Consider the following 26,017-nt stretch of genomic DNA (forward strand, 5'->3'; position numbering starts at 1 on the left):
CAATTAAAAAATACTGTCTTTTCACAGGGCTTTTCCAAAGCTGCTCAGCTAATTTTGTTGTTTCTGAATTTAACATCCAGCTTTGTGTCTGGTTATTTGCATCTATATTTATATTTGCACCCTCTATGGTACCTGGCTCTTTGGAGAGGTACCTTTTTCTCAATTTTATTGTTTCAAACCCATTACCCTATTACCTTCCTTTTTTTTAAAAAAAAATATATATTCTAATTTGTTAGACATGACAGCAGAATGCATTTCAATTCATAATATAGATATAGAGCACAAGTTTTCATTACTCTGGTTGTACACAAAGTAGAGTCATACCACTTGTGTCTTCGTACATGTACTTAGGATAATGATGTCCATCTCATTTCATCGTCTTTCTTACCCCTATCCCCCTCCCTTCCCCTCCTTCCCTTTGCCCTATATAAAGTTCCTCCATTTCTCCTATGTTCCCCCCACCACTCCCATTATGGATCAGGATCCACATATCAGAGAAAACATTCGGCCTTTGGGTTTTTGGAATTGGCTTACTTCACTTAGCATCATGTTCTCCAACTCCATCCATTTACCTGAAAATGCCGTGATTTTATTGTCTTTTAATGCTGAGTAATGTTCCAGTGGATATATATATATACCACAGTTTCTTTATCTATTGAAGAGCATCTAGGTTGGTTCCACAATTTAGCTATTGTGAATTGTACTGTGGAGAGGTACTTTCTTAAGTGTGTTTCAAGTGAATGATTGCTGAATTTGAAATCAAGTATTTTAGTATACAGAAGTGATAGAATAACATCTTGTCCCATCTTAATTGGCTCTTTCTTCCTTTCTGAAAAAGTATAAAGTAGATGTACAAGTAACTTAGAAAAGAGACTTATAACTGGGTGTGGTGGTACATGCCTGTAATCCCAGTGACTCCAGAGGCTGAGACCAGAGAATCACAAGTTTAAGACTAGCCTCACACTTTAGTGAGACTCTTGTCTCATGTATAAAAAGGGCTGCGGATGTAGCTCAGCGGTAGAGTGCACCGAGGTTCATTTCCCAGTAGGGCCCCCCCCCCCCAAAAAAAGAAAAGAAAAGCAACTTGTTTCTGATAGTGGTCTAAAAGAATAAAATCAGTATACTTGGAACTTGAGGCTCCTCTTTCTGGCAGCATTGTGCATTTAGAATGCAGAGGCTTCTTAATCAAAGGATTATCTGAGGACTTACTCATAAAACATGTATGTCTGGCAGCAGTTTAAAAATGAGCTGTTTTTATTAGGTTGCACATGGTTTTTCTTCACACCCTTCCCCGAAGCTAATTCTTAAGAAGTGAGACTTAAAGAAGTTTGGTCATGTAATAAAAGAAAAGGCGAAGAAAAACTAAAAATGCGTGCTCTCTAAGGCGAAAGTAGCATAGGAGATTTAGCATGTTGCCTTACATATTTAACACTCCATTTTCATTAATTTACTATCTGGCACTATAGCTCTGACCTTTTAAAAAAATATAGTGAAATATGACAATACTTACTCTCTCTCTCTCTCTCTCTCTTTTTTTTTTTTTTGTGGTGCTAGGGATTGAACCAAGGACCCTGTGCATGTGAGGCAAGCACTCTACTGACTGAGCTACATGCCCAGACCCTCAAATTTTTCAGAATACATATTTATCACTTTTTCTTCTTTACTCCAAAGCATTACAAAGATTTACTTTTTTTTCACCTTCAAAATATTATCATTGAAAATTACCTATTAAGCAACAAATAGTCTTTTTGTGTTGGTTTCATATGCCACGTTATTTATAACAAAAAAGTCCTTTGTTATGAAAGGGGAATAAAATTTAGGAAGGAATAATTTATGTAAATTTGGCAGAATATTTTTATTTCACTGAGAATAAGCATGATATCAGTTTATTGGCTTCCAGGGGGAAATATCAAGACAGAAAATTAAAAAAAAAATTAAGTAGAGGGGTTAGTTTGGGGTAGATTGGGGATCAAATTGTTTTTGTTGGAATTTTGCCAGACCAGAGATTAATTAGTGTCCTTACAGAATTATTTATTTACTTTGAATGGTCTTTAGGACTCTAATTTTCTTATTTAAAAATAATTGAGTATGATTTATTTCAAATCTCTGTTATGTAAAATAAATTCAGATTTATTTAGTAATGCTTTATTGAACACCTATTATATGCCAGGCACTGTGCTAAAGAATAGGAAAACAAATAATAGGAGTCTATACTTGCTTTCTACACATTCATAGGCTAGTACAAAAGAAAGCTTTGCAATACCTTTTGATAAATGCATTTAGAGATACACTTACTCACCAATACCACATATATACTTAAAAAATAGATATCTGTGAACAATCTTCATGTGACACTAAGAACCATGAGGGTGAAAAAATATTACTCTGATAAGAGTTTCAAGGAAGTTGAAGCCTTTTTACTGTCTTCTTCTTAAACACACTCTGTCTCTATATAAAGTGCTGGGATACAGCTTACATCCAAGTGTTTGTATGATTTTGTAAAACTCATTCAGAGATATACATATTTGTATGATAGTTAGATTGATAAACTTTATCATAGTGAGGGATTTAGCAACAAAACAAAACCATGGCCTTCAACCAGAAAAAGTAAAATCGATAAATGTTAGTTTGGGGATTTTTTAATTCATGAAATTCAAAATGTCTGTTTTGGTGTTAGATTGCACTTTTCTCTTACTCTTCTTTTTATAACATATAGGGCCTCTTGTCTGTACCATAATCTGATTCTTAGTTATTTCAAATCTAAAAATTTAAGTTCTTTGAGAGCAAAGACTTCTAGTAGTTTTCTGTTTTTATCTTTACAGCACCTGTAGACTGCAGTGTTAACTAACTAGTAGATGAATACTCAAACAAATTTGCTAAAACAAAAGTAGGTTTTTTGGTCAAGGACTTTGCTATGATGTAATAATTTAGTCAGTGTTGATGATTTCACTCTTACAGAAGGTGGAATTTCCCCGGAAGTGGGTCAGAATAGCTTCTGTTCTACAAGTAGATCATGTATCTCTAGAACAAAGAAAAAAATCTGATTTGTTTGTGAGTGGGAGGTAACATCATAGAAGCGAGCATTTGAGATTGGATTTCTGAATTATGACTTAGTTTTCCCTTTATTATGACCATAAATCTAAATTTATGCAGATGGCACAGATTAACAGGGCAATAGGGTATTATTATAATAATTATTAGTAATAATAATAATTATTAGTAATAATAATTATTATAATAATTAATTTGAATTCATAGATTCTGAACTGATTACATGTTTAAAATGTAAAGTGCATTCTTTTTGTGGAGGTCTAGTAATTCTTATGTGTTGAAGTACACTAGAGTCTCAGATTAGCAAGTAGACTTAGAAGAACAAAAGTGAATCATATTTTGGGGATGGAGAGAAGAGAAAGATGAATAGATGTGTGCTTAGCTTTTTTTCCTTTTACTCTTTATCCCTTGTACCTCATTATCTCCTTGATATAGAATTAAGAGAGAAGTTTATCAGGCTGGAACTATTATGAATTGGAAAAAGCAAATTTACAGTATTCTGTAAATAATGTATGCAGTAATCCTAATATATTAACCCGTAGCAGCCTCTTAGGACCCTAGACATATTTGTAAAAGTAATTATGATTTTTTTCTTTTTAATCACTTCCCTCTTTGGGCTTCCACTCATCTCTAGACTCCTCTACTTTTCTGAATTTCATTAGCAAGTTTTTAAAAGTTTCTTCTGTGCCAGAATACATGCCAATTTCTGAACTAAAATAGTGAACAAGATATAGCACTCTGCACTTTTGAAGCATATAATAATGAGGGAATAAAACCAAATACCATCAATATTCATTGATGGTGACGTGATGTGATAGGAGTAAATAGAGGTGCAGGGGGAGTTTACATGAGGATATTTAGGTAAAGTTTTTTGGTTTTGTTTTTTTCCTGGCAGTACTAGGGATTGAACCCAGGGCCCTGTGCATGCTAGATAAATGCCTTGCTACTGAGCTACATCTTTAGCCCTAGGAGAAGCTTTTAAGAGGATACGATTTGTTTCTTGACTTTTTTGCTGTCCTTCATCTTCTAGAGCTGACTATAAAAGAAGCCTTGCTCTTGAAAATCTCCCTTCTCTCTTTCTTCCCCATCCAAAACGTGAATGAGGATTGATTGTCCTGAGAATCATTTGCATTAATGATTAGAGTATATTAATATAAAAGTATTCGTATTTGGTTTTTAATGGTGACATGGATAGATGGGTAATACATTTTTGTTTTTTGAACTGGTAGCTTTCTCACTGAGCTAAATCCCCAGCCCTTTTTATTTTGAGTTAGGGTCTCCCTTAGTTGCTTAGGGCCTTACTAGGTTGCTGTTGCTGGCCTTGAACTTGTGACCTTCCTGTCTCAGCCTCCTGAGCCTTTGGGATTATAGGAGTACCCACTGCACTCAGCTAGATGGTTAATATATTTCCGAGCAGCAAACTCCAAGGGCAATGTCCCTAATCATAACAATATAAGAGCTAACATTTCTGAACCCTTTCTGTTTGTGAGGCATTGAGCTAAGTACTTTATATATGTTATATTAACTTTATATAGTTTATACCCTTCTGATTTGTGGTTTTTCTGATTGAAGGAGGCCATTGAACAGATGAAAGAGTTTGAATTCTTATAGTCTATTTCTCTTCACCCTCATTAGAATTTACTGTTTTGTGGGAGTGGTGAATTTGTGAAAACAAATACTGCTTAGTACTTAGTAATCCCTAGAGTGATGGCTAACAAGTTGTTTAATGTTGAAAACCAGTTTTATTGAAATAAGAATGACTAATTTTAAGTGTGAGGTTTGAAGAGTTTTGACAAATGAATATACTCATGCCATACCTTAATTAAGATATAGAACATTTCCATCACCCCAGAAAGTTCCTTTGTTTCTCTTTGTAGTCATTCTCACTCCTCTCCTCGGCAATCACTATTCTGCTTTTTTTGTTTCTGTACTTTAGGTTTTCCTCTTTGCATTTAAATCATATAATGTGTACCCTCTTTTGTATTTGGCTTGTTTTGATTAGTATATAATGTTTTTGTGATTCATCCATGTTTGTTGTATATGTGAGTAGTTTTTTTTTTTCCTTGCTAGGTAATTTTTTAGTATGGTTAGACCCACAATATGTTTATCCATTTATCTGTTGGTGGACATTTGAGTCTTTTTGTGGATATGAATTTTCATTACTTGAGAATGAAATTGCTTGCTGGTTCATATGTAAATTATGTTTAACTTTATGCAAAATTTCAAACTGTTTTCCCAAGGGTTTGTACACTCCCACCAACAATGTGAGAGTTCCAGCGGCTCCATATCCTTACTAACTTTGTTATCGTCAGTCTTTTTATTTTTAGCTTTCTGGTTGGTAGAAAATAATTTCGTTGTGGTTTTAATTTGCATTTTCCTGATGATGGCAGATGTTAAAGCACTTTTGCATTGTGCTTTTTGGCTGTTGGTATATCTTTCTTTGTGATATGCTTATTTAAATATTTTGCTCCTTTTAAAATTTGTCTTCCATTGTTGAACTGTAGAGTTGCTTTTTAAGATATAATCTGGATACAGGCTCTTTGTCAGATATTTGTACTATATTGTGAATATTTTTCTCTCAGTCTGTGACTTGATTTTTCATTTTTGTATCAATGTGCTTTTAGAGAGCAAATGTTTTTCAGTTTTGAGACCAGTTTACCAGATTTTTCTTTTACAGTTGTTTCCCTTTTTCTACTAAGAGATCTATGCCTATCCTTGGATCTTGAAGATTCTATGTTTTCTTCTGGAAAGTTTTAGCTTTTATGTTTAGGTTCATGGTCTGGTTTTTTTTTTTTTTTTTTCATGATGCTGGGGATCAAATCCAGGAACTTGCACATGCTAGATAAGGGCTCTGCCACTGAGCTACATACCCAGCCCTCATGATCTGTTTTAAATTAGTCTTTGTGTGGGATATAAGTTTGAGGTTCATGTTTTCTATATGGGGATCCTGTTATTACTAGTTTTTTGTATTTCATAGGCTCACATACTCATAGTGCATCATTATCAGCAAGCATATACTATGGTAAGAATATATTATTAATATATTAAACCTATCCTTTGTACATCAGATTTATTTAAAAGATTGTGGTTCTTGGTATAAAAATCTTTATTTAAAAGAAGTGTTTGTTTTTCTAATCATCTTTTTCTTTGTTATTTTATATGTTGTGTGTGTGTGTGTGTGTGTGTGTGTGTGTGTGTGTGTGTGTGTGTATTTTTCCTGTAAAACTGAAAATATACAGTCTGTCCAATGCAGAGTTTAGGAACTTCAGATTTGATCCTTTATAAAAACAAGTAATCAGGGTTCTAGTCTGAAATGTTCCTCTTTCTTTGATTGGGCCCTTTTTTCTCTCACCTTGCCTGGACAGTTTTAAGTAGAAGGGAACCAATTGTCCTGTAGGAATCAGGTGAGTATATGAAAAACATGAAAGGATAGGTTGGGCCCATAGGTTCGGTTTTTTTTTTTTTTTTGTGTGTGTGTGTGTGTGTGTGTGTGTGGTGCTGGAGATTGAAACCCAAGGCCTTGTGCATGCTAGGAAAGTGCTGTTTTACTAGGCTGTATCCTCAGCCCTCTTTTCTGCTTTTTTTCTCCTCTTTTATTTATTTGTTTATCTCAGTATGGGATATTGAACCCAGGGACACTTTGCTACTGAGTTATTATATCCCCAGCGCTTTTTAAATATTTTAATTTGAGACAGGGACTTGCTAAGTTGCTGGAGCTGGCCTTGTACTTGTGATCCTCCGGCCTTATCTTCCCAAATATTTGGGATCACTGGTGTGTGCTAAAGTGCCCGACTTTCTTTTTATTTTTTCTATGAGCCAGAGTTTTTCTTCCCTTGAACTCTTTCCTTCTTCAGGTATTCTGTAAGCACCCCCTTTCTTTGTTTCTATTTTCCTGAGTATATTTTATTGAGGTTAAGATTGAATTTCTCTGGAATTAGACACTCCTGGCCTCATGTCCTGTAGTCTTCAATTTTCTTAGGTGAAACACCAATTAGAGTACAGTGGTGTAGGATTTTATATTACAAATAATTAGCATATATGTGGGTGGACTTTCCTTTTAATTGTCCCATCTCTGATACTTTCTTTTCCAGTTTATCATCACTGTTTTAAATCCTGGAACAATTCTACTTTACTTCTCTAATGAGAAGACAATATTTATGACTCTTGTGATATTATTGTTTTACTTATGGGTTGGTGTTTTTATAATATGTGAGTTTCATAAGCTATGTACATTTCTTTAGATAGAAAACAGTTTATTACTAAAATATAATCATTACCTTTTTCTCCCTATTTCTCTCTCTCTCTCTCTTTACTCTGTGGATCTTGTATAGGTCTTGTTCAGCGTTGTGTAATCATCCAGAAAGATGACAATGGATTTGGGCTGACAGTCAGTGGAGACAATCCAGTCTTCGTACAGTCTGTGAAAGAAGGCAAGGCATTTTTAAAAACAGTTCTATTATTTGGAAGCAAACAGTAAGAATAGAAAAGTTTAAATAGTGTCTGTTGCCCAGAATAGAATAATTGCAGGGATTGCAGGTCATGAGGACTATTGTACTAGATTTATCTATAGTGTTAAGGAACAAATTAACCATAGTTGAATTTCTTTATACTTCATAGAAAGAAAACAGTTCTTAGTTTTAGAAATCATGTTACTCCTTGATCATGACACTTTATATGTCATCACTTTTAGAAGTTTGTAGAATTCATTTCTTCATAACACTAGTGATATTTTGCTAAGGATAAAGAGATGGTAATGGGCTCAAAACTATCAATTCTTTTTCCCAAATGATAATGATATCACCTTTTGCTATTACCATATATTGAATACTTCCTTTATGTGGAGGGATGTAATTCGAGGTAGGGTTTTTTTGGGGGGGGGGCGGTGAGTGCTGGGGATCAAACCCAGGGCCTTGTGCATGCGAGGCAGGCACTCTACCAATGCAGCTGTATCTCCAGTCCATTGAGGTGGATATTTTTTGTCTCCATTTTTTAGGTGATACTGAGGCTTAGAGTAAAAAAACAAAATAAGTCTGAGTCACAGAAATAGTGAGTGGCAGTGGCAGGATTTGAATAAGTACATCTGACTTTAAGCCTGTGTTTTTAACTGCTTTGCTACACTTCCTCTTTTATCAATGAATATAAATGAATCAATATATTATGTAATTAATTTTTTATACAGATGGAGCAGCCATGCGGGCTGGAGTACAGACAGGTGATCGAATCATCAAGGTAAGGAAAAGACTATTACAGCACTCATGGTAAGATTATAAAACAACATGTATTAGCTATATAGTTTTTTCCACTAGGATTTTTATAAAAAGAAGCACATTGTATGTAGATCCATTAACTGTAAAACCCTATTTCATTTCTTTTAAATTAATGTTACCTTTTACTGAATGGCATAATGAAAGACTTCAATAAGTAGGCATGTATGTTCTTAAGTAGGAGAATAACTCCCTATGTTTTATAGATCATTTCTGTCCATATTAATTGTAAGCAAGAAAGTCTTGTCAAATATATGGAGTGCTGGGAATTTAACTCAATGGTGGAGTGCTTGCTTATCATGAAGAAGACCCTGGGTTCAATCCTTAGCACCACACACACACAAAAATAATAAATAAATTATATACACACACTCGTGTGTGTATGTATGTGTATAAAACTTATGTGTGTTTTATATATATAGCTTATATGCATAAAATTGTGGCAGTGTATTACTTGTCAAACTGATTGTTCTTACAGATGAACTTTACAAAGTTTTAGGATTAGCTAAAGAGAAATGGAGCTTATAGCTCAGTGGTAGAGTGCTTGCCTAGGGTATACAGGTCCTGGATTCATCCCCAGCACCATTAAAAAAAAATAGCTAAAGAAAAAGTGTGTTATGTAAATGAGAGAAAGAAAGAATTGATTAATTTTGAGTATGTCATTCTAGTCTAGAAGTAGACTTGGTATAGATGTAGACCAGTAGAACACAATGGAGAATTCAAAAACATATCTTCAATTCTGAATTCTGACCAGCAGAAATAGAATAGGTTTGTGAGTAGTTACACTTGAAACAATTGACTTGTTTACCTAAAATCAAATTATTTTACAAGGAAAGACTCCATGAACATATTTTACAAAAATAATTTGGGAGAAATCTTGAATGTGTTATACAATATGATGTCCTTATTTAAAAAGCACTTTTAAATTACTAAGAAAATAATAGTTCTAATAGAAAAATAGGCAAAGAATTTCATCAGCAATTTCATAAAGTAATTGGAATAAATAGCATATTGATTAGGATATTTTCAACTTAAGTGATTTAGTTAATTTGAAATTAAAGTGATAAGTGAAAAATATATTTGGTTGTAAGGAAATTTACAAGATTGCTAATCCATAGTTGGCATAGTTTGGGCATGATAAATGGCTGCTCTTATAAGCTTGAGTGTAAATTAGGTAAAATTTGTTTGAATAGAAACTTAGTTGAATACTTATTTAAAAAAAAAAAAACCTTTAAGAAAGTATCTAAATGTTGACTAACAATTTTGCTTTTAAGAACATACCTGAAGAGATAAGTTTGCAAACATGAAGTGATATGTGCACAGGAAAATTGGTTTTGCCAGTATTACACCAAAAACTTGTGAACAATCTAAATTGTGCATAAATGAGGGCTGGAGAAACTACATTTTTAGTTGCAGCCTTTAGAAAGAATAGATTAGGTCTACCTGAATCTTTATTGAAAGATATATGTAGTGCAATGTAAAAAAAGGAAGTTATATGTATGTATGTGTGCAGTTCATATAGTGTTGTATGCCAGAAGAGTGTCTCAAAGATTAGATATCATAGTTAAATGTGACATATCTGGGGTGCTTTTGTATTCGAACTTTAACATTACCTCAGAGAAAGAAATTAATGTTAAATCCATGTTTGATATTTTTACCTTTATATATTAGTTTAGTGGAGGCTTTGTATGACTTTTTTTTTAACATATAACCTGTCTGAAAATTAATTTTCATGGTAAATATTAGGTCATATTTGGAAAACTAAAAGTAAATTGTGTATCATTATGGAAACATTACTTTTTAATCATGTTTTGATTTATTATAACTTTGAAAAGTCAGTGAACTGGTAATTAAAAGCAGAGATTTTTTTTTTCTAATTACAGTAGTTCTTCACTGTGAAGGATTTTTAAATCTGTTTCATGGCATATTTTGTCATTTGTCATGGTGAGTAAGTTGTAATTTAAATAGAGGACTGATTTTGTGTTCAAGTTCATTTTGTTGCTGAATACACTTTATAGACTAGTGATAAAAGCACATTTTGAACCAAATATATACATATTTTGATGTAACTGTTGTAATTAGAGTACGTACCCATTGTCTCAATAGAATGTATCTGGCATACACTATTTTCATTTTCTTATAGGTGAATGGAACTCTGGTGACTCATTCAAACCATTTGGAGGTGGTGAAGCTAATCAAATGTAAGTGAATGCTATTTTCAATTTTAATTGTTTTTTTTAAACCCTTAGAATGAGGATCAGTAAACATTTTCTATAATAGGGCAAATAGCAAATATTTTAGGCTTTGCGAGCCATGTAGTTTATTTACTGTTAGACTCTGTCATTGTAGCACAAAAGCAGCCATAGAACATATGTAAACGAATGGATGTGGCTGTTTCAGTTAAATTTTATTTATCAAAACAGTTTGTGGGCCAGATTTAGCCCCTTGGCTGGAATTTTCCAATCCCTGCATTGAAGGAAGGACTAAGGTAAAAACTTATAATTTACTAATAATTATCTTCTGTCAACTCCATGTATATGGTTGATTATATCCTTGTAGTTCTTTTTTTTTTTTTTAAAGAGAGAGAGAGAATTTTTTTTAATATTTATTTTTTAGTCTTCGGTGAACACAACATCTTTATTTTATTTTTATGTGGTTCCGAGGATCGAACCCAGTGCCCTGCACATGCCAGGCGAGCAAGATTCTGCTTGAGCCATATCCCCAGCCCTATCCTTGTAGTTCTTGATGATATTGAATACATATATTTGAAAGACAAATTGTTATGCATGCATCCCCTGAGATAGAGGAGGTTGAGAAATCAGACACAATGGCCTGATGAACTGAATGGAACTTTAGAAATCATGTAGCACATTTTCTTGCCCTCAGGGAAGTAAATGATTATATAACCCAGAATAGTGGCTTCACAAAGTTTAGGGTTAAGAATTGGTGATCTTCAGGTTCAGGTATGTAGCGCCCCTGCATTTATTTCTTCATAGTGTAATTGGGGTTCAAGTCAGTGAGAGTTTGCAACTAACTAGCTCTAAGTACTTCAGGGTCAATGATAGTACTTCTCCACCTGGTAGTGAGACATGGGTAGGCCAGACCCCATTGCTTGTAAGGCCCATTTTCCTATCTGCAAAGGGAGGAGATAGGGTTCAGTTACCCCTCTGAGCTTTGCTTGCAAGTGATAGCAGTACGTATTTGGGAATCTCAGAAGTGAGTGAAGTTTGGGCTCCATACTGTATATTTCCCTAGCTTCAGTTTCACTTTCTTGTTACCATTTAACTCCACCTGCTTTCCAAGTAAGGTGATAGATGACATTCTTGACAGAGCAATAAGACCAAAAAATGTTAACAAGTATTTATACTTTCCTCACCTGCAACATAGCATTTGTGACTATTTAGTTAACAAAAAATAGTTTTTAGAACCTTATACATTATGAAATAATTGATAATGAGTTTATTGGGAGGATTAAATTGGGAAGCAAGTGTGAAATACATTTAAAAGTTGTATTGAAGAACTTGATTAAAAGGTTTTATCATTAAAAAACCAGTTTATCTAGAAAGTCATTTATTTGGAACATTTCATTTCTTTTTGATGCTAGGTAAATAATGTTGAGTCTTTGTGTTATAATTTTTCTGTCTATATTTTTTCCCTCTCATGTGTCTAGTGAATTTTACTGTCTACTCTTCCAACTTTTTTCAGTTACAATTCTCTGCTTGTTGTGTTTTTCCCTGTTTTTGTGGGATATTATTTGGTCATATTCATTTTTTTAAAGTTATTTTGAAATTGTGCCATTACATTCTAAAATGTCAATTAAACCCTGCCTAATTAGTGTTATCTTCAAATATGATGATTTTAAACATTTACATTTAGGAAATTAGTTGAATTTATCTATTAGTAGATGGTTGATGTTAATCATCTCTAAATTGGGAAAGTATATTCTTGGGATTGTAAATTTTGTTTTCTTTTAGTTAGTCTGATCTTATGAGTAATTTCCTATAGAAAAGTATATTTTTTTTCAATTTTTAGGGCAGTCATTAAAGAGATTGCATTATTTTTCTGTGGAGACATGATTAGTGGATGATGGGACTTTCTCACATGACTGGAGTTTTAGAACTATCAAAGATTAAGTAGTGAAATGCTATATAAAGTTTCTTGATGATGTTATTTTCCTTCCCCTTCTCTTTCTCCCATCTCTACACCCCAAGCTGGTTCCTATGTAGCTCTCACTGTTCAGGGACGCCCTCCTGGGTCGCCCCAGATTCCACTTGCTGACTCTGAAGTAGAACCATCAGTCATTGGACATATGTCTCCCATCATGACATCCCCTCACTCACCTGGAGCATCTGGGAATATGGAGCGAATCACTAGTCCTGTGCTCATGGGGGTAAGAGTAGGAAAATTTCTTAGTAAATGCTCAATTGTATAAAGATTTCTTTATTTGATACTAAGAGTTTTGAGGTATTGAACTGATTGACAGATTTAAGTTCAAGATTCTAGAAAATAATTTCCTAATATGAAATCATGTAGTAATGTGGAAGATTGCAGAGTATTGTCATGGCAAATTTAATTAAATAATAAACACCTACTGTATACAAAATAATGTGTCATCCCCCAAAATATAATTAAGATATTCTCTGTTCCAGGTCTTTAGTCATCTTCTAATGAATAATTTAAGAAGACAGAAGCTTTTTGTTTGTTAATTGTTGTCTCCCTGAACCTGAAATATTACTTGACATATAATAGGTGTTTAATAATAAACCTTCATTGAGACTGAATCAAGAATATACAAGCAATCATAATATAAAAGCAGAATGCATGTATGGTGAACTCTCTATGAGAGTTCAAAGGAGGAAGAAAGTACATCCAGTTGTGATAAGGAAAGCTTTCATAAAAGGGTTTTATTTGTATTGAACTTTGTAAAACAGGTAACATTTAAGTGGTGGTAATAGGAAAGTAACCCATGTAAAGGAAGTAGGATAAATAGATATAAAGAGCCAAGAAAGCACCAAATATTTCAGGAAGCACTCAGGACTTTTGTTTGGTTGATACCTATTCAAGTAAATGGTAGAAGATGAGCTTGAAAAAAGTAAATTGCCTATGTATGTTTCACAATTATCAGACTGATTAACAGGTGTAATTGGATAAGCAATAAGATTCCATTCAACATTCTTTTGAGCAAGTGAGTGACATGATTGTAACAGGATTATAGGAAGATTAAATTGGTAAAATATTAAAGAGTTGTGAAACAAGGAGGAATTAGAGAATTGTCTTCATATTTCAGGCAGGAAGTACTGGGAGTTTGAGCCATGCAATGATAATAACAATCCAAAGGAAGGAAGTATAAGATACTGTTTATGTAATGAAGGCAATTTCAGTTTTCCAACTAATATTAGTAATGTTCTTGTAAGTTCTCTTTAGTAAAAATGAAATAGAAGGACAGAAATGTCCCTGTAATTTTTTATCCTTAAGAATTGATCTAAATACCCATCTTCATAACTGCAGGAATGAAGAAAATCCTAAAAGTACTGATAGTTAGAACTGAGGCAGAACATTTTCTATATTGTTTTCTCTGTTTTTAGCTTCACTCTCCACATGTTGGTTTTTTTGTTCATTTTCTCTTTTTCCAGGAAGAAAATAATGTGGTTCATAACCAGAAAGTAGAAATTCTGAAAAAAATGTTGCAGAAAGAACAGGAACGGCTACAGGTAACTAAAGTAGAAATGGGGGCTGTTTACAGGCCAGTAAAAATGTGAGTGGGCATAGTTGAGTTGGTGTTTATCATAATCACAGTCCCGTAGAATTGTAAGCAGTTCCATCAACTATTTTACTGATTAATAATGAACTTTTTCTATATTTTCATGGCATAATTAATCCTCAAAATATTTTTATAACTTTTCAGTTATTGCAGGAAGATTACAACCGAACACCTGCCCAAAGATTGCTAAAAGAGATCCAAGAAGCCAAGAAACACATTCCTCAGCTGCAAGAGCAGTTATCCAAAGCCACAGGCTCTGCTCAGGTAGCATCACTATGAAAAATGCTACCCAACTTTTTGTAGGAAAATTTTCTTCTGGGAATGTGTCAGAAAATGTTGCAGTTGCCTTTTTAAAGTGGTTTTTCGAACACAGGACGAGATGTCCTACGTAGAATATTACAAAAGTAATGATTAGCAAAAATAAATAAGGGCTTCTGATTGTTTGCTTGCTCATATCATGTTTCTTTGTTCCATAATTTTAAAAGAACCCAGCACTTTTGCTTTGATGTAATAAACTACAAAAATGTATTTAGATAAATATATTTGCATTTTTGTGGTTCATTTTGCCATCTTGAAAGAATGGCAGTAAATATGTTTTTAAACAGGGACATAAGATTTTGCACAGTGATAGACATTGTACTAAATACACATGCAAGCATTCTCTAATTTGCACAACATCCCTTTGAAGTGAGATACTATTGTTTTCTTCCATTTTACATATATAGTTTAAAAATCTTAGATAAGCAACTTTCTGAACTAGTACAGTTCAGAAGTGATAGAATTGTGATTCAAACCCAGTCTGAGGATTTCAAAACACATTTATACTCTTAGTTACTATATTTTTATTTTAATTTAAAAATAGATTTACATAGAATTTGCTGTATAGGTATGTTATGCAGATAATGGTCTCATTAGAAAAAATAGCTCAGCATTTGTATGTCAACCAGATGTATTTTGTAATGTTCTTATGTAGGATGTATAAAGCTTCTTATATTTTATCTGAAAGAAAAATGGGACAAATTTTGCTTTAGCCATTTAAAATGTGAAAAAGCTGATGATCTATCACTTCTTGAATTAGGCTGAAGTGAAAACCACATAGTAATAGAACTAAAAGGGTACTTAGATCATCTAGGCTAATCTCATTTTCAAATGAAAAATCATGTTGAGAAAACTAGGGCTGAACTGTTTAAATGGACATATTCAAGGTCACAAAGTATGTAGGTCTCCTTTTTGTATCAATGTACTTTTCATTACACAGTTTTTTTCATTACTTTTAATTTTGCTATGTCACATTTTGAGTATTATGCTGGAGTAATGTTGACACTTTCACATTATTATTATTGATCGAAGGCCACGGTCTTACCCTGTTTGAACAGTGAAATGTAATTCCTTATTTAAAAGCTTAACATTAACTTATGTTATAGCAATTGTCCCAGAATTTGCAATTCATTGTAACTCCGAAGCACTGAAAGGCAGTTAATCAGAAGTTATAGTGTAAATAATTCTTTACTTATAGATGTATAATGTAAATTTACATATATGTGTGTGTGTGTGTGTGTGTGTGTATGTATATATATATATATATATATATATATTTCTTGGCTATATTTGGAAATATCCCTTTTTCTGTCTTTATGGTCATTCCATCTTAAGATCATAGAGTTAGTAGTTACTAATTTTTTTTTTTTTTATTGAGAACAGTAAGTATTCTTGATCACATTAGTATTCAACCTGTAGCAGTCTACATGTTGACCACAATGCCATTTGGTTTCTTTGTTTAGCCAGTAATGAACATTCTCTTTTACATGTTTGTATGTGTGTCCTCCTTTCTTCTCTTTTAGGATGGAGCTGTAGTTACACCCTCCAGGCCTTTAGGTGATGCCTTAACAGGCAGTGAGACAGAAATAGAACCTGGAGATGGACTGGGCAGGACAGACTGGAGCACTGGAGATGCATCTCGGCCTAGTAGTGACAATGCAGATGTAAGCATTAAGTTTTCTAAATCTTGATCTTCTTGTACTCTTCTTACAGCTTCTTTCTTGATTTAATTTTAAGTTATGTGAATTAGAAGTGTTATCTTTATACTTAGTTACTACCATCCCAGTCTTTAATATAGCAATTTGATGAACAGAAATTCTGAATACTATTGGATATGAAATTTAAATTTCAGAATTCATTTTTTCCCTCAGACACCAATTGCCAAGTTTTTCTCTTGCAGGAATGGAATTTCCCAGTAGGCTTCTTGTTTGTGGGTAGAGAAGTTAATAATGCCAGTGTTTTTAACCGAACTAGGAGGCCAACTGTTGATATCTTTAAGAGCATGTTAATATTCCATTTGTGGTGAGAGTGACTCAGGCTTGAATCACAGGGCATTTTGCCATTACAAAGAGGAAAAACCTTAGTTCTGTTGGATAGCTTTCAGTTAATAGTACAGGTTTAATAACAGCACTTTCTTGATTAACTCAGAGACTATCAGGTGAACATGGGTCTTTCTTTAGAAGATGGTAATAAAATATATTAAGTTAAATATGTTGTAGCACCATGGCCACATTGATGTTAAAAGCCAATTTAAGCATTATTTACTCATCAGTACTCTCTTAGAAGCATGAAGCAACAGGAAAAAAGACTTAAAAATAGGTTACTTTCTTTAAAAGTGAATGAGGGAGGTAGTCTGAGCCAGTGTCTTTGTAGCTATGGATCATAAAAATCAAGTTAGTAAATTGTGATGAATAGATACATATTTTTTAAAGACTAGAAGTGGAAATAAATGTGCTTTGTATATAGAAGATTTTATTTCTTGTGACTTTGTTGTATACACACATACACATGTAAGTGATGGTAAACTATGTAAGGTTTTTATCTTAATGAAAGTTGTGATTAAAAAAAATTTGAGAGTCACTGTATAAACCATTATTCAGGTTACTTTTTTTTTGGTACTAGGGATTGAACCCGGGGTGTTTAACTGACCACATCTACAGTTCTTTTTGTATTTTTTATTTTGAGACAGGGTTTCACTAAGTGGTAAGGCAGGCCTGGAACTTATAATCCTCCTTCCTCAGGGATATCAGGGTCAAACAATTCCTCTTGAGTCTCTCTGGAATTGCAGACAGACATGGTGGGCTCAGGTTGCCTTTTGAAGGTTAGACCCAATGACTGAGTTCCTCATTCAAGGTAAATTTGAAAACTTTTTGTTTTGTGATAGGAGTCTAATGATTGGGTAAAAGGTTTTAATAGAAACTTTCAATTTGCCGGGGGTGGGGGGGAGGGTGTGGGGGATTGAACTCAGGGTCACTTGACCACTGAGCCACATCCCCAGCCCTATTTTGTATTTTATTTGGAGACAGGGTCTGAGTTGCTTAGCATTTTGCTTTTGCTGAGGCTGGCTTTGAACTCAGAATCTTTGTGCCTTAGCCTCCTGAGCTGCTGGGATTATAGGCATGCGCCCCCACTCATGGCAGCGGAAACTTTCAATTTTGACTCAAGAAAAAAATTATAATAGCTAACATTTATTGGTCATACATACCATACATTAGTGTTTTATATTCCTTATCTTAGTTAAACTAATTCTCAAAACAGCCTTATGAAGTAGTATAATTGTTACTGTAACTTTGTGAAAGAAAAACTGAGACCAAAGGGAATTAATTGCTTTGCCAAACTTATCCGGTTAATAAATGATCTACCTCTGTCTAGTTCCAAAGTACCAGCACTCTCAATATAAACAACATTATTAAAGTATGAAAACACATACCATTTGGGGAGAGCAGTGAAAATTTTAGAGCAACCTAGTGTGTTAGGGTTATGGATGAAGTGGCTTGAGATTATCTTGAGTAGAGGCCATAAAGGCTTCAGCTTAGATAGCAGTGCTCCTTGGGAATATTTCTTATATTCGTTTTTTTATTATTTATTTATTGCTCTCTGTTTTTATGGTTTGTCTACCATTAAGAAGTTCCTTGAGAGCATAGATACTCTTATGTGACTTCATGTTTCCAAAGAATAGGTATTCAGAGCAAGTGATACCTATGAGAAATTTGCATTTTATCTTTTATTTAGAGAAATGTTACAATAAAATCTGTGGCTTAGAAGTATAACTTTATGAAACAGTGAGTTAATTGGTAAGTATAGGTAACAGGCATTCCAATGAATTAAGACTGGCATGTAATTGATATTTTGTAGTATTCAATGAACAACAAAATAAATGAGTCAAGTGTTTAGGTTTTATCTTGCATGCAGATGAAGGGCACCATCAGAAACATGTCAGTGTAAAAAATAAATTGCAGTATAGAAACAGGGAGATCTGTAAGAAATGAAAATTGCTTGACTGAATTAGAACATAACAAATGTATGTAGAATAGCTGACAGTTAACATTTATTGAATACCTACTTTCTGCCAGAAGTTGTACCTAATGGTATACATATATTTTTAATTCTCACTAAAGATGAGGTATTAGGGCAAAACAAATACATGAATATTGTGGAAAATTATGAGAATTCTTACAAGTGTTAGTTTGAGGCTAAAGATGTTCTATTTTTAGCTTATGGATTTCCATGTTTGTTTCCATTGTACTGTAATAAGTTTGGAGGAACCGGTTTGTTTTCTTAACTTTTGAATCACTGATTTTATTTTTTTTGAGGTTTCTTTTCCTTCCTTTAAAATAGTATACTCTGGTATTTGTGATACTATCATTATTAAAAATTTCTGCTTTTGCTCACTTTACTGGAGGTTTTAAAGAATGCTCACATAACACCGCTCTCAAGATAAGGAACTGGGTCCCACATCATTATCCAAAATTCAGAGCATCTGCTTCTGGGTTTCAATTTCTGAATTTTTTTTTGAAAATTACCATACACATTCAAAAATATTCCTGACATGTCACTGATAATTCAGTCTCAGCAGTCATCAACATGTACCCAAACTTGCTTTGTATGTAACTTCTATTCTCCATACCCTTCAAACACTGAGTTATTTTAAAGACTATTTCATTAATGTGTCTTTGAAAGACTTGATGTTTAAAAAATATAACTATGATATCATTATCAAACCGTAAGAATTAATATTTTCTTAATATATGCTTTGATACTCGTCTTTAAAAAATCTTTTTATAGTTTATTTGAATTTGGATTCAGTCAAGGATTTCATGTTGTCTTTGGTTGATGAGTCATTGTAGTAGGACTCTGTTGGTAAAAGAAATTGGGTCATATACTAGTAAAACAACTCACTTTTCAGTTGTATTCACAGTGTTATGTAACCTGTTCCTCTATCTTTATTTCCTGAAAACTGATAGTTTGATCTAGAGTCTTGATCAGATTAAGGTGTGATTTTTGGCAGGAACATTTTGTTGGTGGTTCTATGTACATCTCTTTATGTCACATTAGGAAGTGAATGTCTGGTTGTCTTACTGTGGTTCTAAATTTGTTTAAGGTGTTCATTCAGAGGAGGAACTTCATTACAGAGTTCCCTATCAGACTTTTACATAATGTTTTTATGTGCCATTGGTGACCTAAATGTCCAGATTCATGATGTAATTAGGGGTTTCAGAAGAATGATTTTGTAATTTTATCATTATTTTTAAAATTTGGTACTAGGAATTAAACTCAAAGGCACTTAACCACTGAGCCACATCTCTAGCCCTTTGTAATATTTTATATAGAGACAGGATCTCACTGAGTTGCTTTTGGTCCTGATAAGTTGCTGAGGTTTGATCCTCCTGCCTTAGCCTGCCGAGCTGCTGGGATTACAGGCATGTGCCACCACCCCTGGCTCTTTCTATAGTATTTATTATATGGAATTATTTTATAGGGAACGATTTTCCCTTACAGGTGTTTAGGTTACCCTAAAATATAGCTTATACAGAAAATGCAGGATAAATATTTTTCCCTGATTGTTTTCAGAAGAGTTGATTTCCTAACATGTTCCAAGGGTGACCAGTGAGAGAGAGAGAGAGAGAGAGAGAGAGAGAGAGAGAGAATATGAATGAATTAATGTAATATTTTGAACTAAGAGATTCTAACTAGAGTTACCCTGTTTTTGGAATGTGAGAGTGCCTTCAGGTTGTTTCTTTTGTTACTTTGACTTGATTCTTTAGTATCTTTGATAGTTTTTTTTGCTTTTTATGTTGGAATTATTCTAGTCTTTATTATCTTAAGCTCCAGAGTTATCTGTTTCTTTAAAGTGGGCCATAGATTTGAAGCTACTGTGATATATTGATATCTCTATATCTATATCTATATATACATACACATACACACACACACATATATATATTCATAAGTACACATGATGATAGATAATGTCTGTCTTCCCAGTGGCTTTCACACACAAGTTCTTGTTCCTCCTTTTCAGTTCCTCTGAGGAATGGCTGTATTGCTTTGGAGTTCCACATTTTCCCAGAATTGAATTTTCTGCATGTCATAATATAGTTTGTATTTTATATTGGCATCCCTATATAAATAGGGCAAAAGAGTTTTTTATTTGTTGGTTGGATTGTTTTTGAGCTAGTGGAGAGTGAACCTAAGCTCATACTAGGCAAGTACTCCACCACTAAGTTGTAACCCCAGCCCTAGGCAAAATGCTTTTAATTTGAAAAGAAAGGATAGTTGGAAAAGGCAGAGGTTAGAGAAGATGAATAGAATTTGATTTTGACATAATGCATTTGAAGTATGTAATGTATCTAGTTAGAGTTATTTGGTAGAAGTTAGGTAAAACTGTTTTATTGGTTCTGTATTTTTTATCAACATAAAACTGAAAAGCTGAGGGATTAAGTGACTTTCTAAAGTCAGGAAAAACATAGTAGAGTCAAGTATTGTATGAAAGTTATTTAATAGTTATAAATATAAACATGAAATTCAGAATGCTATTTTTTTGTAAAAAAAAAAAAAATACTGTTTTTCCTTATTGTCTTTTGGTGAGCCTGTTGAAATGAACTGAGTAGTTTTTTTTTTCCCTCCCATTAGAGTCCCAAGAGTGGCATGAAAGAGAGGATTTATCTAGAGGAAAGCCCAGAGAAAAGTGAAGCAATTCAGGACACTGTGAGTATGAAATCCACAAAGTGAATTTTTTTTTTTTTTACCTTTTCTTCTTGTTTTTTTCCTTCTTCTCTTCCCTACTCTTCTCTCTCCTTTTCCTTCCCCCTCCCCCTGTCCACCTTCTGTGGTGCTGGACAATCACAGGGCCTTGTGCATGATAGGCAAGCCCTCTATCACTGAACCACATCCCCAGCTTCTTAACTTTTCTTTAGCTATTCATATACATAGAATTTACAATATTTTTTGTCTGTGACTGGCTTACTTCAGTTAGCATAATATCTTCATATTGTAGCATGTGACAAAATTTCCTTCCTTTTTAAGAATGAACAATATTCCCCAATTATGTGCTACTTTTTGTTTATTCATTCACCCAGCACAATGAATACTTGGGTTTCTTCTACCTTTGGCTGTTGTAAATAAGGGTGCTCTGCTTTCAGTTCTTTTGGAAATATGTAAGATCCAATAATCGCACTTTTAGGTATATACCCAAAAGAACTGAAAGCAGAGCACCCTTATTTACAACAGCCAAAGGTAGAAGAAACCCAAGTATTAGTATTCTGATTTTACTTTTAAATTAGATTTGCTTGAAGTTTTTTGTTTGGTTGGTTTTGATACTAGAGATAGAACCCAGAAAGGCTTAACCACTGAGTCACATTCTTAGCCTTTTTTATTTTTTATTTTGAGACAGGAACACACTAAGTTGCTGAGTCTGGCTTTGAACTTGCAATCCTCCTGCCTCAGTCTCCTGAGTCTCTGGGATTACAGGCGTGTGCCATCATGGTCAACTTGTTTGAAGTTTTATAGTAAAATATTTAATGAATTTTGTGACACATTGATTTTTGGCAACATAAGAATTATTGAAAAGCAGACATCAAATCACTTATAAAATTAAAATTTGACTACTGTTCTAAACAATTTTCTGTTCTTTTACCTGAATTTTTAAAAATAAAAATCTTGAAGTCATAGAAATAAAAAAGTAATTTAAAAAAAAAAGGCAGAGTAAGAGCATTTAGGAGATGCAGTATCATAACATACTTAAGGAAGAAAAACTACAGATACATACTATCCACTCAATTTATAATTTGTGGATTAATTTACATATAGACAACTTTAATTTCTTATGCAGACAATTCCTAAACCAATATGGCTCCACCCTTCTTTGCCAAGGTCCAGATCTTGCATGTTCAAGTGCTGTCAGTTTCCCAATATTTACTTATCTTAATCTTATATGGTTTTTTATTTTACTGTTTATGGTCTTCAAACATCACATTATGTTAATGTCTCTGTACTGCCTTTTTAATGCTAAATCCTATTTTGTGAGAAGACAAACAGATGAATTATTGCATGGCATGATATCTGCCAGCCTACTTTTATAATTTGGTTATTTTTGTTTCTGTAGCAGTGTTTGTGATATTACTTTTAAATGTTATTGTAATATACCAGTGATTTTTAACTAGGAGTGATTTTTGCCCTGTAGGGGACATTTGACAGTCAGTGCCTGGAAGTACTTTTGATTATCACACCTGGAAAGTTGCACCTGTCATCTAGTGCTGGGTAGAAGTTAGGGATGCTGCTAACCTTCATACAATGCACAGGACAACCCCATAGCAAAGAATTATTTGGACCAAAATGTCAATAATGACAGAGTTGAGAAACCTTGCATTATACACTTATAAAAATGAATTCAAAATGAAAAACTAGGGCTCAGTGAGAGATTTTAATTATATTTTCAATGAAAATTTTTGATTTGTACTTCTCAGGTCTATTAACCTCTGCTAAATTTGTCTTTCTGCTCTCCTTTTTTTTTTGTCCTGTTATCTTTATCTTCATTTTTTTTTTTTTTTTAATTAAGAATGGAACCTAGGGCTCTGTACCACTGAGCCATACCCCTAGCCTCCCCACCACCATTTTTTTGAGAGAAGTTCTAAATTGCTAAGGCTGGCTTCAAACTTGTGATCTTCCTGCCTCAGTCTCCTGAGTTTCTGGGATTACAGGTGTGCACCACCATGCTGGGCTGTCCTCATTCACTTTTGTTTTTAAGTTTTTTGTAACCTTATAAGCCGATTTTATGTCTTTATGTAAAAGGTATAATTTAATATGTATAATTTAATACCTGAGGTATATAGCAATTAATTAGAACCAGATAACCAAAAGTACAGTGAACAAAGAGTATTTATTATTTTAAGGGTCAATAACAGTTTCCCCTCTTTCCCCAAAAAATTATCAATACTACTTTGGTCATTTTTTGTTTTTTTAAACTGGAGTGGTATTATGGCCTTAAAAATTTGAGAAGCACTGGTTTGAAAATAAAGTACCTTAAAGAAAATAAACAAAAAGAACTCCTACTCATAAGTGAACCATTATCTTTTTGATGATTTGGCTTTGTTCTTTTTCTGAATTTGACCACCTGATAATTTTTCTGTTTTTCTTTTCTGTTAGCAGGACACTCAGTCACTTGTTGGGAGTCCCTCAACCCGTGTTGCACCTCATATAATTGGAGCAGAGGATGATGATTTTGGTACTGAGCATGAACAGGTAATGACTTTTTTCCTAAAAATCAATTTTTGACATTCTGAGATGTCTCATTTGTTGCAAAAATTAACATTTTCTGGAGATTAAAATAACATTTGTAAGGATTTGAAATTAATTTTAGAACTAACTTTGCTTATTTTACCTTTGGCCAGTGGAAACAATGGAAGTTTTTTTTTTTATTTTCTCCAAGGCCGTAAGAGTTAGGTCATTGATTTATATTTTCATTTTGTTTTGGAGGTGAGATGTTATTGAATATTTAATATTTTAAAAACTTTAAAAATTCCAGTTATTCATTGATGGTATATGGAAATATCTGGCTTAATTCTTGTCCTTGTATTCTAGGAGCTTCTTAATAGTTTTGGGGATTTTTCTACATAAAAAACTACACTATCTTTTTCTAGTTTCCAGTCTTTGCATTTAAAAATATATATATATTTTTAATTGGTACCAGTAACTGAACTCCAGGGCATTTTACTACTGAGCTGCATCCCCAGTCCTTTGTTAATTTTTTTATTTTGAGACAGGGCCTTGCTAAATTGCTTAGGGCCTTGTTAAGTTACTAAGACTGGTCTTGAACTTTCAGTCCTCCTGCCGTGGCCTCTGGGATTACAAGTATATGCCACCATGCCCAGCTGTATCGTTTCACTTCTTTTTTTATCGTGGTAGTAGAAATTGAACCCAGGGTTTTGTGCGTACTACTCAAGTGTTGTACCACTGAGCTACATCTCCAACCCTTTTTATTTTTATTTTGAGACAGAGTCTCACCAGGTTGCTCAGGCTGGCTCCAGTCTTGCAATCCTCTTGCCTCAGCCTCCTGAGTAGCTGGGTTTACAGGTGTGCAACACCATGCTAGTCAGTCTGTGTATCTTCCCCCCTTCTCCTTGTTCTTGCTTTTATTGCGCTGGTGAGGACTTATAGTATGAGGTTGAATTGAAATGGTGAGAAATCCTTGCCTTATTCCTGTTCTTAGGAAGAAGCATTCAGTCCTTCATCATTGAGTGTGTTAGCTATAGGTATTTTTGTAGCTGCTCTTTGTTAGGTTAAGGATTATTAAATAAAAGACTATTCCAGGTTTGCTATGAGTTTTAATCATGACTAGATGTTGAATTTTGCTGAAAACCTGAGATGATCATATGGTTTTTAAACATTTAGTCTCTTAGTGTAGCAGATTACATTGATTAATATTAGAATGTTGAACCAGCCTTGTATTTCTAGAAAGAACTCCAGTCAAATCATGTGCTATCCCTTTTTTATATTGTATGTAATTCGCTTTTATTTTTGCCAAAATTTTTTGCTTCTGTATGTATGAGGGATAATGGTCTGGAATATCACTTTTTGTAATATCTTGTCTGGTTTTGATAGTCAGATAGTGTTGGCCTTGTGAATGATTTGGGAAGTGATCTCCTATTTTTGGGCAGATACTATGTAGAATTGGTATTTTTTTTTACACTGTATTTTTTATTTGTTATTATTTGTTTATATTAACTTTCTTCTCTATATAAGTGTGAAAAGTCATGTGGAAATTGTAATGCTAGTTTGTCTTTAAGTTTAATTGTTACCTATTTTCTATGTTCAGAGTATTTAGGGATTATACAAATGACAATATGTTAACTTAAAATCATACAGCTCCATTTTACACTCTCTTTCTGTGATTAGCCCGAAAGCAAAGGAAAAACATCTCTCCATTGTTGAGCAAAAAACTTTTCTACAGTTTCAGGAATTTTATTTGTTTTCACATACTGATTTGAAGACAGTATGTGCTCCTACATGATCATTTCCTGAACTTCCATTCTCCTAAAATGGTCTGTTTTCTGATCCCAGGAAATGATTAATTTTCAGAGAAAGAAATTCAGATTCCATGGCCTATCTTGCTAATAACTTTTAGTGGAATTTTTAAAATATTGAGTTTTTTGTTTTTAAATAGGGAGATCAAAGTGAAATTTGGATAGTTGTGATTAGTTGAACTTACATTGCATTTCATATTTGTATGTCAGAGTTATTGATGTATGATTTTTTCTTCCTCTAGATCAATGGGCAGTGCAGCTGTTTCCAGAGCATTGAGTTGCTAAAATCTCGCCCTGCTCACTTGGCTGTTTTCTTACACCATGTAGTTTCCCAGTTTGACCCTGCAACATTGGTAACTTATTTTGCAATTTAACTGATTCAGTCTTTATATTGAACCTTTTTTTTAATAGATCTTTTCATATTTACAAGATTTCACATATATACTTCTTTTAGTTTTCCAAACACATAAAGGCAGATATGAAAGATACTTAAAATGTTATTAATTCACTTTTTAAAGACTTGATTACATGGTAAAAACTATATTGTTGATGGTGACATGCCTGTTCAAACATTCCTGTTCAGTAAGGATCTAGCAAATTAC

At 33.5% G+C, this 26,017-nt stretch overlaps 1 protein-coding gene across 9 annotated transcripts in view; it reads left to right on the forward strand.

Moving 5' to 3' along the window:
* Positions 1–26,017, forward strand: part of Arhgef12 (Rho guanine nucleotide exchange factor 12) — a 138,491-nt gene that overhangs the window by 70,995 nt on the left and 41,479 nt on the right. For 4 of the 9 annotated variants that reach the window (XM_005328383.5, XM_013359969.4, XM_040285380.2 and 1 more), the window contains 10 exons: positions 7,383–7,481; positions 8,231–8,280; positions 10,459–10,516; positions 12,527–12,705; positions 13,949–14,026; positions 14,221–14,340; positions 15,918–16,058; positions 21,028–21,102; positions 23,539–23,634; positions 25,658–25,768. In XM_005328383.5, the coding sequence (XP_005328440.2) occupies positions 7,383–7,481; positions 8,231–8,280; positions 10,459–10,516; positions 12,527–12,705; positions 13,949–14,026; positions 14,221–14,340; positions 15,918–16,058; positions 21,028–21,102; positions 23,539–23,634; positions 25,658–25,768 (1,007 nt within the window). Of the gene's footprint in view, positions 1–6,028; positions 6,074–7,382; positions 7,482–8,230; positions 8,281–10,458; positions 10,517–12,526; positions 12,706–13,948; positions 14,027–14,220; positions 14,341–15,917; positions 16,059–21,027; positions 21,103–23,538; positions 23,635–25,657; positions 25,769–26,017 lie in introns of all 9 variants that reach the window. The other 5 variants (XM_013359968.4, XM_013359970.3, XM_078047171.1 and 2 more) reach the window with 4 other exon arrangements.

The sequence above is a fragment of the Ictidomys tridecemlineatus genome, chromosome 4 (assembly GCF_052094955.1).
Source record: "Ictidomys tridecemlineatus isolate mIctTri1 chromosome 4, mIctTri1.hap1, whole genome shotgun sequence".
Taxonomy (NCBI): domain Eukaryota; kingdom Metazoa; phylum Chordata; class Mammalia; order Rodentia; family Sciuridae; genus Ictidomys; species Ictidomys tridecemlineatus.